Source organism: Leguminivora glycinivorella, chromosome 11 (assembly GCF_023078275.1).
Source record: "Leguminivora glycinivorella isolate SPB_JAAS2020 chromosome 11, LegGlyc_1.1, whole genome shotgun sequence".
Classification (NCBI taxonomy): Eukaryota; Metazoa; Arthropoda; class Insecta; order Lepidoptera; family Tortricidae; genus Leguminivora; species Leguminivora glycinivorella.
Window position 1 is genome coordinate 22,120,198 of NC_062981.1, and position 14,063 is coordinate 22,134,260.

The 14,063-nt window shown below is 37.4% G+C and overlaps 2 protein-coding genes across 3 annotated transcripts in view; one reads left to right on the plus strand and one right to left on the minus strand.

Annotated features, from left to right (window-relative positions):
- LOC125230858 (collagenase-like) overlaps positions 1 to 14,063 on the minus strand; it is a 24,171-nt gene continuing 10,108 nt past the window's right edge. Inside the window, exons 2-6 of the mRNA XM_048136108.1 lie at positions 2,926 to 3,116; positions 1,710 to 1,983; positions 1,342 to 1,431; positions 871 to 1,055; positions 1 to 357 (exon numbers count right to left, since the gene is read on the minus strand). Of these exons, the coding sequence (XP_047992065.1) occupies positions 253 to 357; positions 871 to 1,055; positions 1,342 to 1,431; positions 1,710 to 1,983; positions 2,926 to 3,116 (845 nt within the window). The 3' untranslated portion in view covers positions 1 to 252. The remainder of the gene's footprint in view (positions 358 to 870; positions 1,056 to 1,341; positions 1,432 to 1,709; positions 1,984 to 2,925; positions 3,117 to 14,063) is intronic.
- Positions 9,792 to 14,063, plus strand: part of LOC125230857 (sterol carrier protein 2-like) — a 21,132-nt gene continuing 16,860 nt past the window's right edge. The window contains exon 1 of one of the 2 annotated variants that reach the window (XM_048136106.1): positions 9,792 to 10,979. In XM_048136106.1, the coding sequence (XP_047992063.1) occupies positions 9,804 to 10,979 (1,176 nt within the window). In that variant the 5' untranslated portion in view covers positions 9,792 to 9,803. Of the gene's footprint in view, positions 10,980 to 11,655; positions 12,785 to 14,063 lie in introns of those variants that run through there. The other variant, XM_048136107.1, reaches the window with a different exon arrangement.

Genomic DNA, 14,063 nt, shown 5'->3' on the forward strand with positions numbered 1-14,063 from the left:
AAAGATCTTTATTTATCTCAAAAGAATACAGAACATATTCACTTACATGAGAATATGTACTATTTTATCATGCAACTATAAAAATATTCGATGAGCGCACATTATACATATTCTTATTTACAAAATACACTTACTCTAAAACTTAAACTAAGCTTTTTTTGTGTAAGGTAGGTATAAATACATTAATATTTTTGTAGGTAATAATTACAGTGAACATCTATAAGCCATTGTAATGTAATCCTACATCCGTGTTCACATTCGAGCCGCGAACCAAGGCACGAAGTAGCTGACTCGCGAGAAGCCACCCGGGAACCCTTGCTCGCAATCGATGGCGTACGCGAAAGACGTGATACCGATCTGGAAGGTAATCATACATTAGAAACTGATTTTGAGTCTGATATATCATACACTGCAGAAAAAGTAACTAAGTTTAACAAAACAAGTTCAACAAAAAAAATGTTGAGGTGGAACTTAGAAGATTCGTTTTGTATCAAGCAGAAACGCAAACGATGCTATCGGGTGGAATGACCTTTAACTTGGACGACCCTTATTGTAAGGACAAGAGGACCAAGGGTCCCCAGATAGGTCAAAACATCTAAATCGCCGTCAATAGAACTTGTGAACAATGTAAACAAACCTTGTAGTCAAAATGCCTTTAATTTCCATTCTAACTCATCAGATACTGGCTAAATCCATGTGTTGTTTAATCAATTCATATCACATAATATGATCCTCAATTTTTAAAATAATAAAATTGTGCTAGAATATTGATATTTTATAGAATGGTTTGTTTACATTGTTCACAATTTCTATTGACGGCGATTTTACCCGTGGCACTTTTCTATCAGTTGATATAAAAGAGATACCCACCAGCTTATTGTCAAGGACGAGAGGTCCGCCAGAGTCTCCTGAGCACGTGGCGCCAGTAGGCCCAGTGGCCACGCAGATGGTGAAGTCTTGGACGGTGGTGGCACCATATGCGGTGCGGCATTCGTCATTGGGGATGATCTGGAGGGTCGTGTGGGACAGGAACTGGTCGATAGTGATGGGTGTGGCTGCAGAGGACATTGTAGTATTAGACATTAGAAAAGTACATCTATTAACATTGGCACGAAAGAAGGTTATGAAAAAGCTGTTTAGTGTCAAAATTAATAGGATAGTGTGCATGCAAAAAAACTTCTTGTAGAATTTCGGAAATTCTCCAGGAATGCAGTGCTAGTCTGGTTGTCATTATTTTCTACAGTTCTTCATAACATTCTTCTTCTTCTCGTGTCGATGGTTTCGACATTTATCGCCCTATCTGTCTATAATATTGATGCTCGTACTTTGAATGAAACTTACTTTCGCCGGTCCTTCCGAAGCCAGCAGTCTGGGCCCAGCTGCCGACGAGCAGGTCGTCACCAGAGTACAGTTCAATAGGTCGGATGACATCTGAAATTTTCGAGTAGGAATCTTATTATGTTATACATTTTCACGACCAGTGTAGAGTCAGTGTTTGCCTTTAATTGTCTCCGGTTCAAATCCTGGATATCTGTTACCTACTGACTGATATCTATTTGTTTACTCAAAAAATGTACGAGTCAAAATGTGCGCAAAAGTTTTCACCCAATGGAAGAAGGGCCTTCAGGAGGAACTACTGTCACTAATATACAATACTATACATAAACAATACTATACACGTATTTGGTACTTAAGTATCCACCACTCACCAGTATACGGAATCCAGTCAAATTTGAGTATAGCAACATCATTCTCAAGGGTGTTATAATTATAGTCCTCGTGCATCTCCACTTCCTCATGCGTGATGTGGATCCTGGTGCCGCCACTGAAGAGGAGGAGGGAACCAAAGACCATTTCGAAATCAGAGCCCGCATTTGCGGAGGTTCGTTTGCAGTGAGCGGCGGTCACCGCGCGAGTGTTGGAGATGAGCGTCGACCCGCAAGCGGAAAGTTCAAGGCTTTCCAGTGTGATGACGAGTCCGACCTGAGAACAAGTGTCTGTTTGAAGAAAAATATAAAGAAGCAGCAATGGCCTGAAGCGCTGGTGACCTAGTGGTATGAGCGTGCTACATCCACTCTGGAGGTCTAGGCGGGATCTACCACTTTACATTGCTACCAACTGAAGAGACAATTAAATTCATATGAACCAAATGTTTTTTCAAACAGTGAAACTTGGTGCCAAAGTTCAGTGTATTTCAAGAAAGTTATTCAAGTTGTTCATGGAAACTATTTAAGACGATACAGGAAGGGTCAATTCTCCATACAAACGCCTACGACTATTTCCTCCCTGGTTTTTAAAGATAGAGCAATGATTTTCTCAACACAGATTATTATTATTTTTATCTGTGGCGGACCGTTTTGATTTTTTTGATATTTTTATTTTTAAAGACGCTAGAGCCCATTAAATATTTCAAAAAAACGGTCTTATTGAGTATGGCAAAAAAAGGTGTGATATTCAAAATTGGCAACAATTAGGCAAAAAAACTAAACGGTCCAACACAGATTATTTCATTTTTATTTAGATTCTGAAATTTCGTTACGATTGATTAAGTTTTGAAGGAGGAAACAGTCGAGAGCGGAACCTCCATTTTTCTTGTTCATTTCTCCGTTGTTCTAAATGGACATTTTTTTTTCGATAAATCTAGTTAATAACACTAGAACATTTAACTAAAATTCGCAATTTGAAAGGAGGCTGTAGTGTCTTAATAAATATTAAGTGAATGGTCGTAGAAAGAGCGTATGCAACGTTGTTTAACTGAGTCAAAAAATACTCGTGGCATCTTTGATAACAATTTGAGGCGAAGCCAAAAATGTGGCGTCGTTGTTTGTGTAAATAAATGTGCTTCGCCTCAAATTGTTACTCACGCCACTCCCCTTTTTTGCCCTCTTTTAAACACTGGAAATAAGCATGCAAAAAAATACTTACAAAGTAAGGATGGTCACCCAGGTTGGCAGGTGTGCCTCCCGCTAGCCTGGCGCCATCGAAGTCCATAGCTTCTTCAGCCGCCTTCAGCCTCCTGGCCAGTGGGATCCCAACCTCCTCGTGGTAGTCCGCCACTATTGGCGCCGCGAACTCCTTGCCCGGAGCCGCTTGCACCAGACCCACCAACGCCAGAGCTACCAGAAGTTTCATGTTTGATTGATTGAAATGTTTTTCTCTACAGCCCTTTTTATACCAATCGGCTTTGAAGAATATGATAGGAAGTAGTAATTATGGCTAGGTATTATCAAGATTAGCAATCCAGTGATTAAGTCTAGTGACAAAAATAGGAAAAGATCTAAATTACTTTTGACTAATATATTCATAGTCATGAATATCTTAGTCTGATATGCCGACGGAAAGTTTCCAAAATTCTGAAATTTTCAAATAGGAAAGCTTCGGAAACTCTACATACTTTGTATGGACAATTGTATGGATGGAAACTTTCCATTTCATAAATTTAAATCCCCTTTTTCGTGAATTTTTCAAGAAATTTAAGATATTTTTGGAAAGTTTCCGGAACTTGCACATCATTATAATCACGACTAGCGACGGAGGGGAGTGAACTATTAGCAACTATATTACTCTTTGAGTATTAGTTATTCCATATTTCAAATTGATTGCATATACTCTGTCAAACAAGCCTGTCAGTAAATAAGAACAAAGAAAACTATATGCATCCTTTTCTTTAGGGTGCTAGAGAAAAGGATACCTATAGTTTTCTTTGTTCTTATTTACTAACAGACTTGTTTGACAGAGTATAATTAAGTAGTTCTTGAGATATTTAAATGTGTCAGACAAACGGGATCCTTTTGAACCTTTTTAGTAGGGAACCTTTAAAAAACGGACAGTAGGTATGACAGAGCGGCAGGAGACTTTGTTTTATAAAACTTAGGGCCACTTGCACCAACGGAAATGGAGGAATCATCATTCTATATGGAATTTGATAGACGACAGCCCACCAAACCTGAGTTAAGTGGTTGGTGCAAGTGGGCCTTATTAGTGATTTTACAAAGCAAAGGCATGGCAAAGGCCTTATTCGACATACATCCGTCCCCTATGCTAATCTCTTTCTAATAATTTTCCGCAATCATAGAAAGATGTTACTTAAATAAGTAGATTAAGTAGTCAATAAAAAATTACCCAGTATTTTGTGTAACCGGTGCTTAAGAGAGGTCAAAAAAGGCGAGTGTGGGTAACAGTTTGAGTTAGAGACGAAAATTGATAATAAAGACGTCACGAGTATTGTTTGTTGTCTTATTATCGACATATGGATGAATGGGACAGGTGCTGTTTTTCACCAATATTACATCTTATCGGGAATCTTCCGGTTGATTAGGTAATCCTATTATATTAATTACTTATAAATTATCATTATTAGAACACGGAAAAAAAATATTTTAACAATACTACCAGAACGTTTAGTAAAATAGATTTATCGTAACTGATACTACAATCTCGTAATAAAAACAACTGTATTGTTACGTTTACTATATCTTGAATTCAATAGAACTAAGCAAACATTAATATGCACTAAACAGTTCTGTTTGAATTACATATACGAGAACTCTAGTTTTATTTACAACTAATAGAATAAAGGTTACGATAATTCTATTAACAAGAAGCTTCTTGTAATGCCAAAAAATAAAAATTATCTTTACAATCTTAATCTTAGCGGTTACTATCACAGTATACTTCCTGTAACTTTTTTATACGTTCCCATTACTTTGTAGTTCTCGTAAAGAAATAAAAAGAATATTCTTGTAATGTAAACTCAACGAAGAGTTATATTTAAAAATATTATGTTTGTATAAATATGTACGCATCGCTGTCAAAACTATTATTTGTATCGTAGCGAATGCCATCGCAGTATAGTTGATATGACTGTTTTATAAGTTGGTATTACTTTGCAGCTCTTGTAAATAATGACAATAATATTCTCGTGATGTATACTGGTGAACAAATAGTTCTGTTGAAAAAGTATTTAGTTAGTATAAATATGTGTTTCGTTTTTGTAACGAAACGCCATGCTTAAGTACCATTGTATATCTTAGTGAATGCTATAGCAGTATAGTTGATTTTACTTTGCGCCTCTTGTAAAAAATAACAATGATATTCTCGTAATATACACCGAAAAATAATAGTTATAACAAAAATATTGTCCGCATAAATAAATGTTTTGCTTGTGTAACGAAACGCAATGTCAAAGCGCTTGCGGCGTGGTCGGCGGCCATTTACGTGTCATGAGAGATCACGCGTGGACGCGGATCGCAATAGGTTATATTATTTATCGTTAAACGTACTCACTACGTATTATCCATTCGTTTGGTAGTTTCCATTTTAGGAAATGGATGAAGAGGTGCAAAAACTCTTGCAAGGATGGGAGATGGCAGAGTTGGCAAAAGCAGGTGAGTCATGTACCGTACATGTAGAACTTAGTAGATAATTAGAATGGTGAGTAAAAAGGCATTTAATGTTGTATTCATTTTACATTGCATACAAATTCATACGACATTACGTGGGCAAAATCTAAATACTGAACTAATAAGGACTGTCCACGATAAAAAGTGGTCATACATAACATGATAAATCTTTCTTTCTGAATGCACATTTTGAAGCAATATTATATTTTGATAAATCTGTATACATAAAACTATATAATAATTAAAGCTATTCCTTATAATGCTTTAGTGTGTCTGAGGTTTCGCCGAATGTATACCATCAAGCATTTCATTTCTTGTACAGTGTTTTTTAACAAACTTCACACGCTTCCTGGCACAATTTTATAAATACTTATATTTTTATAAGCTGTTTTACACACATTAGAATGACATCTTAGCAGACAAAAAAATACTTTTTGAAACTCATTTCGACTTTTGGGAGTCAGGAAGACTTTCTACTCCAAGCACTGACAGTTGTTTTTGTATGGAGAGCCAAAAAGTGTCAAAAAGTCGAATTCAGCAAAGTTAGAAAATCTCAGTACTTTCTTAATCTGATTACAATCAGAAAAATGATTACTATCGTAAAATCAGTATGTAATAGGGTATATTTTGGCTATTATAATTAAACATTAAAAAAATATTTTTGTCATTAAAACTGTTGTACTTAAAGACTGCAAGAAGACACTGTACAAAAAAATATTGTTATCATGAGATACATACTGCTAAAATTCATAGGCCACCTAAAGTTTATAATTTGTTTGTATTTTTATAATGTAGTTTAATATCTACAAATTATTTGACAAACATGCTGCTTATAAATTCTCATTGTATCAAAAGATTTACCATGTTATATATGAAAACTTTTTATCGTGGACAGTCTTTATATATATCTGAAGTGGACGTAGAATATTACTTATTGTAAAATTTATTCATAGAAATTTTAATGTCTTTTTCAGATGATTTACAATGGTTGCAAGTTTCCTGTGACCCATGCCATACTGTGGAACAAAAGTGGAAAAATTCTGCAAAATATAAATTTTGGACGAAATGAAGGACGGTTCTATTAACACTGACGAATATATGAACAGAGTCTTGCACTAAGGATCGTGGAAATATATTTTTTAACAAATTATATAATTATTTTATTTACTTTCAGATTCACCAATTTTCACCGCTCATAGCATCCATTCCATATGCTGGGTGACCCAGGTTTCCGGATCCCAGTTTCAACTCTAGGCTTCTGTCTCTTGGAACTGGTCCTAGCAACCTGCATTTTTATCGGTAGGTACCTATGAATTTGTCTGTGCACTGTATAGACAACTAACATTTCTTGTAAATGTAAGAAAAGGTTTGTTGTCTATACAAGGTGGTACAGTAGGATTAAAGGCTGAGCCACGCCAGATACGTGTACGTAGACGTGCGCGTAGCGTACGCGGTGTAAATGACGAATCCTCATTAGAGATTACACCGCTTGTGTGATGTGTTTCCCGTGTGTGTCTAGCGGTGTATCATCTCTTTTGAAGATTCGTACTTTACAGCGCGCACGCCACGCACACGTCTACGTACACGTATCTGGCGTGGCTCGGTCTTTAATCCTACTGAACCACCTTGTATAGACAACAAACCTTTTTTTACATTTACAAGAAATGTTAGTTGTCTATACAGTGCACAGACAAATTCATAGGTACCGATAAAAATATAACACGTTAAGATTCAAGATTCAATAGTTTTAGTTAACGCAATTGTATATTTATTAGAGAGTACCATAAATGCAGTTGCTGTAACTAACTTTCTTGTTCTATCAACCATTTAATGAAGTTTACAATAAATAAAGAGAATGTAATATACAGGGTGGGGCCTGTAACAAAGGCGAAGAATTGAACTGTAGGCTATTCTCCTTATACTGATCAACATTTGTTCAGTGACTTTTAAAAATTATGAAGTCTTAAAATTTTTAATTTTTCATACAAAATAAATATTAGCTTCAATGTACGCCATTATTGTTGTCATTGACGTTGTCTGTCACACTTTAGACTTAACAGAATTCGCAATACATTACCTCTTAGAAAAACTTTCAAGGGTGATAAAAATCAAAATACAAGTTATTTTTAAAAGTCGCCGAACAAATGTTGATCAGTATAAGGAGAATAGCCTAGAGTTCAATTCTTCGCCTTTGTTACAGGCCCCACCCTGTATATCAGATGACTTGTATTCTTAACGATACCTATTATTGGCCTAACTAAAGTTTTATAACCTTTACAAGAATTTCTTGTGGAGTTTACATTATTTTGTTTATTTAGACACTCCATTTGTTATAAATACTGAATAATCTAGTAATATACACAATTTGACTGTGGTGACCCTTACAATATTTTTATTTTATGATACGTAATGTATATATTACCTTTACAAGAATATATTGTCAAGGTCACATTTCATTTATTAAGCTCTGCAAGAAAATATTATTTATTTGTACGGTCCACGTGTTATGATTACTAAATATTCTAGTAATACACGCTATTTTAATGTGTAGCAATTACAAGATAACTAGTTCACTAAGCTAAACAGACAAGCCTAAGAACTGCCTAAGACTAAGTTAAACAGACTAGTTTAGTTATTTATACTATGTGAACAATTGTCCCAGAATTTACTAGATTTTCTCGTTCAGATTACACTATTCAGGTATCATGGACGAGACTTTTTTCTCCGTGAAGATTTCGCTTATTAGGTCACTTCCGTGACATGTTTTGGAAAGTCCCGTAGGCTTATGTTAATATCGAACAGTTGGATAAACCTTCACTATCGTATTATTTTTTTATATTTGTGGACAGTTTAAGTCAAAGAGGATCGTATATAGAGAGTTACTGTCGAACTGAAATGCGTAATCACAGTGCATAGACCGCCATCTCTTGACAGCTTGACATAGGCTTAAAACTTATGAACCTCAGTTTTGACAATTTGTCCCATATCTTAGCTTGGTATGTGTTAAAATGTCAAATATTAGTATTAGCGCCATCTAGCTGAGCGTACCCCAAAGGTGTAATGCCATCTAGGGTACCGTACCTTTTTCTGTATGGTAGTGAGGTACGTTGTTTTTAAACATTATCTATCTATACGGAGTTATATATATAATTTGGTAATTGTGGAAAAGTTATGTCACGCGCCAGAATGAGATGGGCGATTTTTTAATTACGAGCGTAAGATTTCGTCGCTCAAAAGTCCGTATGGAAAATGGCAAAAATCTAAGTAGAAATACGAGAAAAATGTGGGAATCTAGTGGTAACCGTTCTGTCAGTAGATTTTAAGTAAATTGCTTAGTGGATATTCTATATAAGTAGATGTTCAATACAGCCATTCAAGACGGGTCTTAAGAGGCATTGTCTCATGTGAGAAGTGCGAGAGGAAATGGGCTAAAAGTTTGCTGTCACGCTATCAAAAAATGAAAGTAAGTAGGTAGATTTTTAGACACCATGCATTTTTTTTATTCATCAAAGGGTTACACTGCTAAATTAATAATTAATGAATCTACGGTTGTACTCACGTTATAATATCGCTATTGCTGCGACATAACGTGAGTACAACCGTAGATTCATTAATTATTTGAATATGTCTCACGAAAGTTTGGCGTGTATAACTGCTAAATAAGTACAAAATTTTCAGAAGCATTCAATTGGTCATGACTCTGTGAAGTTATATCGGTATCGGTATCGGTTTACGTATAAATCGTTCTTACCAAGGCTACTGCCGGTCAATCTACATATAGTTTGAAGTGAATGAACCTATTAGCATGACTCTACAGGCAAAGGTTATCATTGGTTCGAGGCATTGTTTTGCTTACATGGCACAATACTTGAATTTCTTTATTTAAATCTTTTTGACTGTTACATAAATAAGATTATTGGTAACCTTGATAAGTGCCCCTACGTCATGATTTTATATAATAACATTAATAACATATTATTTACTAACTTATCGTTGTTAGATGTTGATATTATCATGATTTTAGCTTTTAATCGCCTACTGCTGAGCAGTCTTAATGACCTACGTATACATAATATATTACGTAACAAAAGTTAAATCAAATGCTAATGAAAATTTTGTGTGTGTAAAACAAACTTATCTTAAGTAGATACCTAATTATTCAGGACTGAGTAGGCATGCAGATCCAATGATTTGATGGTTAGAAAAAATGTCCTTTAGTGATCTGAAAGTCTGAACCACGCCATATTTTCTATTGTTTTGTATAAACAACAAAAACGCATCGAATCTCGAATTATTAAGGAGTCAATAAACGTAGACTTCGCACCGCCCGTCGAGCGGCTTATTTACTAAGTCATTCTGCGATAACGCTGCAGATACCAGTTATACCACTCGTAAACAGCTATGTTTATACGTGTTTTACAGCCAGTATTGTTCAAGTGTTCGAGCGTTTTTGTCCGCGAATTGCATTTAAAAATGCCGCAAAAAGTTTACATCGTGGGGGTTGGCATGACGAAGTTTACAAAACCGAGCCCGGACCGGGATTATCCGGAGATGGCTAAAGAAGCCGTGGAAGCGGCGCTGAGTGATGCCGGTGTCAAATATGATAAGCTACAGCAGGCCGTGTGTGGATATGTGAAAGGAGACTCTACAAGCGGACAGCGGGTGTTGTACCAGGTCGGCATGACCGGCATTCCTATCTACAATGTCAATAACAACTGCTCTACCGGCTCTACAGCTTTGTTCCTAGCTAAACAGCTTATAGAAGGAGGCTCTGATGTTATTCTAGCTTTAGGCTTCGAGAAAATGGCGCCAGGAGCCTTAGGCGCCAGCGCTTATGAAGACCGAGCGTCCCCTCTTGACAAACACATGTCAAAGATGGCCGAATTAGCAGGCTTGACTAAAGCACCAAGAACAGCGCAATACTTCGGAAACGCTGGACTAGAATACATGAAAAAGTACGGAGCAACTGAAGAGCATGTGGCAAAAATTGCTGCAAAGAATCATAGACATGGAGCGAAGAATCCCCGCGCGCAGGTCGCTAGAGAATATACTGTAGAGGAAGTCTTGAATTCAAGGAAGATTTTCGGTCCTCTGACGAAACTGTCCTGTTGTCCTACCAGCGATGGTGCTGGAGCGGCCGTCCTTATGTCAGAAAAAGCTGTCATGCAACATGGACTGCAAAAGAAAGCCGTAGAGATTCTCGGCATGGAAATGGCAACAGATACTAAAGAAGCCTTCACTGGAAAAAGTTTCTTAAGCCTCGTTGGCTATGACATGACCACTCTAGCCGCTAAGCGGTTGTATCAAAAGACTAGGATATCTCCTAAAGATGTGAATGTGGTTGAGCTTCACGACTGCTTTGCTACTAACGAGATGATCACGTACGAAGGTCTGCAGCTGTGTGAAGTGGGGAAAGCGGGGAAGTTCGTGGATGACGGGGACAACACGTATGGAGGGCGAGTGGTGGTGAACCCGAGCGGCGGGCTGATCGCGAAGGGCCATCCTCTGGGGGCCACGGGGCTGGCGCAGTGTGCTGAGCTGGTCTGGCAGCTGCGGGGAGAAGCCGGGATACGACAGGTTGGTATTTTGTCTCATGTACAAGCTAGATAGACCAATAAAAGCAAATATGGGTCAGAAAGAAGTTCAGCTAAACTCTGGGTTTAGAATTTTACTATTTTTAGTTTTCTAATAGCTAAGTTCCTATATTATAAACATGAGACCAACCAGTGACATTTTAATATGCAAATAAGAGGTTTACGTTACAAAAAACACAGAAGCAAAAACACAATAAAAACCTAATTAAAATGTTAATTTCGAGCGTCGAGCGTCTAATTTAATAAATAACAGGTACTAGGGTTTGCGTATTTCACAAATTCAAGGATCCGGATATCCAGATTTTTGTATAAATTGAAGTGTGATCATCTCAAGTGTTTTAAAGAAAAGTTTACAACACTGATATTTCTCATACAGGTACACTGAAGTAATAAGTTGCATTGTAGACTTTTATTTTATTATTCAGCAGAAGTCATTAGTTGCAATCGCATTGAAACAAACCATTTCGATAATAACCATTTACTTGGATGTAGTAAAGAAATTCACCGATCCGGCGCTCAAATAAATGTTCGGATATAGTTATCCGGTTTGCAAACACTAACGATTATACGCAATAAATTTAATATGCGATCTCTAAGATATAAATGCCGCTACCTATTCCGAAAAAAAAAACTATATCTACAATCAGTATTAATGCTGCGCTCAAGCGATAAACATTTCTTAAAATGCCTCAAAAAGTCTACGTTATTGGCGTCGGGATGACCAAGTTTACGAAACCCAATCCTGACCGGGATTACCCCGAGATGGGGAAAGAGGCAGTGGATGCAGCTTTAGCCGATGCCGGTGTCCAATATGACACAATACAGCAGGCAGTCTGTGGATACGTATACGGCGAGTCTACCTGCGGACAACGGGTGTTATACCAAGTCGGTATGACAGGCATCCCCATCTTCAACGTCAATAACAACGGCGCTACGGGCGGCACTGCTCTCTTCCTAGCTAAACAGCTGGTAGAAGCCGGTTCTGATGTGGTACTAGCTCTTGGCTTCGAGAAAATGGCTCCAGGACCTTTAACTCTCAGCGCCTACGAAGATCGTGCGCATCCTGGGGACAAGCATGGAGCAAAGTTGGCTGAATTAGCGGGACTAACAACGGCACCCGTTGCTGCACAGTGCTTCGGAAACGCTGGACTGGAGTATATGAAGAAATACGGAGCTACTAAAGATCATGTGGCAAAAATAGCTGCTAAAAATCACAGACATGGTGCTAAGAATCCACGAGCACAAATCGCTAAGCCATATACTGTGGAGGAAGTTATGAAATCAAAAGAAATTTTCGGTCCTTTGACTAAACTGTCCTGTTGTTCGAACAGCGATGGGGCTGGAGCGGTCGTTCTAATGTCTGAAAAAGCTGTTACCCAGAAGGGACTACAGAAGAAAGCCGTTGAGATTATTGGTATGGAAATGGCCACAGATACTCCAGAAGTTTTCACTGGGGATAGCGTAATGAGTCTTGCGGGTTATGATATGACTACGCTAGCCGCTAAGCGATTATATAAAAAAACTGGGATATCTCCCAAAGATGTGAATGTGGTTGAGCTTCACGACTGCTTCGCTACAAATGAGATGATTTCATACGAAGGTTTGCAGTTCTGTGAAGTGGGGAAAGCTGGGAAGTTTATAGACGATGGGGATAATACGTATGGAGGGAGAGTTGTGGTGAATCCAAGCGGTGGGCTGATAGGGAAGGGGAATGCTTTAGGAGCCACGGGACTGGCGCAGTGTGCTGAACTAGTTTGGCAGCTACGAGGAGAGGCTGGGGATAGACAGGTTAGTACTTTATTGTAAAATGCTTACTTTGTTTGTCAAGTCAGTCAGTGAGAAAGGACTGCACTTTCAGATCTAATCTCGATCATGGATTATTACTTATGAGAACAGAAGAAGAAAACCGAGGAACTAAGCTTCACAGAGTTAATCTAAGTAGATACATATCGTAAAAGCCCTCATTAGCTCATTACTCAGCAGTTAAATATTATAACCACATCCCAAATTATATAAAGATGTAGGGAAAAGATACCATTTATGCAAAACAGTTGAAGTCATTCCTTACAGAAAAAGCTTATTACTCAGTGACAGAATTTCTTGATGATCATTTTAAGTAGTTTGTACCTGTTAGCTTTCCATTATTAATATTTTTTTATGTTTTATTATAGGATTGCTTGCTAATAGTTATCTTATAGTATGTAAGTCTTGGGGATACCCCCATTTGCCAGAATTTCATTTGCCATAATTTTATTTGCCATCCTATTCAACAATCATAATATTGTTTTCATAACATCTTATGCCATAATCATTGTTTACTATATTAATCTAGTGCCAGAAACTTTGTTTCCCATAAAGTCAGTTTCCATAATGTCATTTGTCAGAATCATCGAAATCCGTAATTACCACATTCCATACCATCATTTGTCATACAAATTAGCGTCCAGAAAAGTCAATTTCCATAATGTGCTTTGGCAGAATCGAAAACTACTATAATAGGTACTAGAAGGACTAGAGAATGAAACTGCTATCAGAAAGTAGGTTAGGTTAGGTTAGAACTGTGACCCCTGGAAAATGAAACTGCTATCAGAAAGTAGGTTAGGTTAGGTTAGAACTGTGAACCTCTGGAAAAGGAAACTGCTTGAAAAGTAGGTTAGGTTAGGTTAGAACTGTGACCCCCCGGAAAATGAAACTGCTATCAGAAAGTAGGTTAGGTTAGGTTAGAACTGTGACCCCCTGGAGAATGAAACTACTGGATAAGTAGGTTAGGTTAGGTTAGAACTGTGACCCCTGGAAAATGAAACTGCTATCAGGGCCGTGTTTTATAAAGTTACAAGTTACAGGTTACAAGTGTACAGGCTACAGGTACCTGTAATGCACTGTGCACGATTACAGGTGTTTTATAAATACACACAAAAGTTTACAATTGTAATGGACCACGGTAAATCTCGATTACAAGTGACATCTACAGGTGTGGCGGACATCACTATTTAAAAAAAAAACATCTGTCATAAAAACTCGTTCTACTGTCGGGACTTTGAAGCTTTGTCTGTTTATTTAAAAAGTT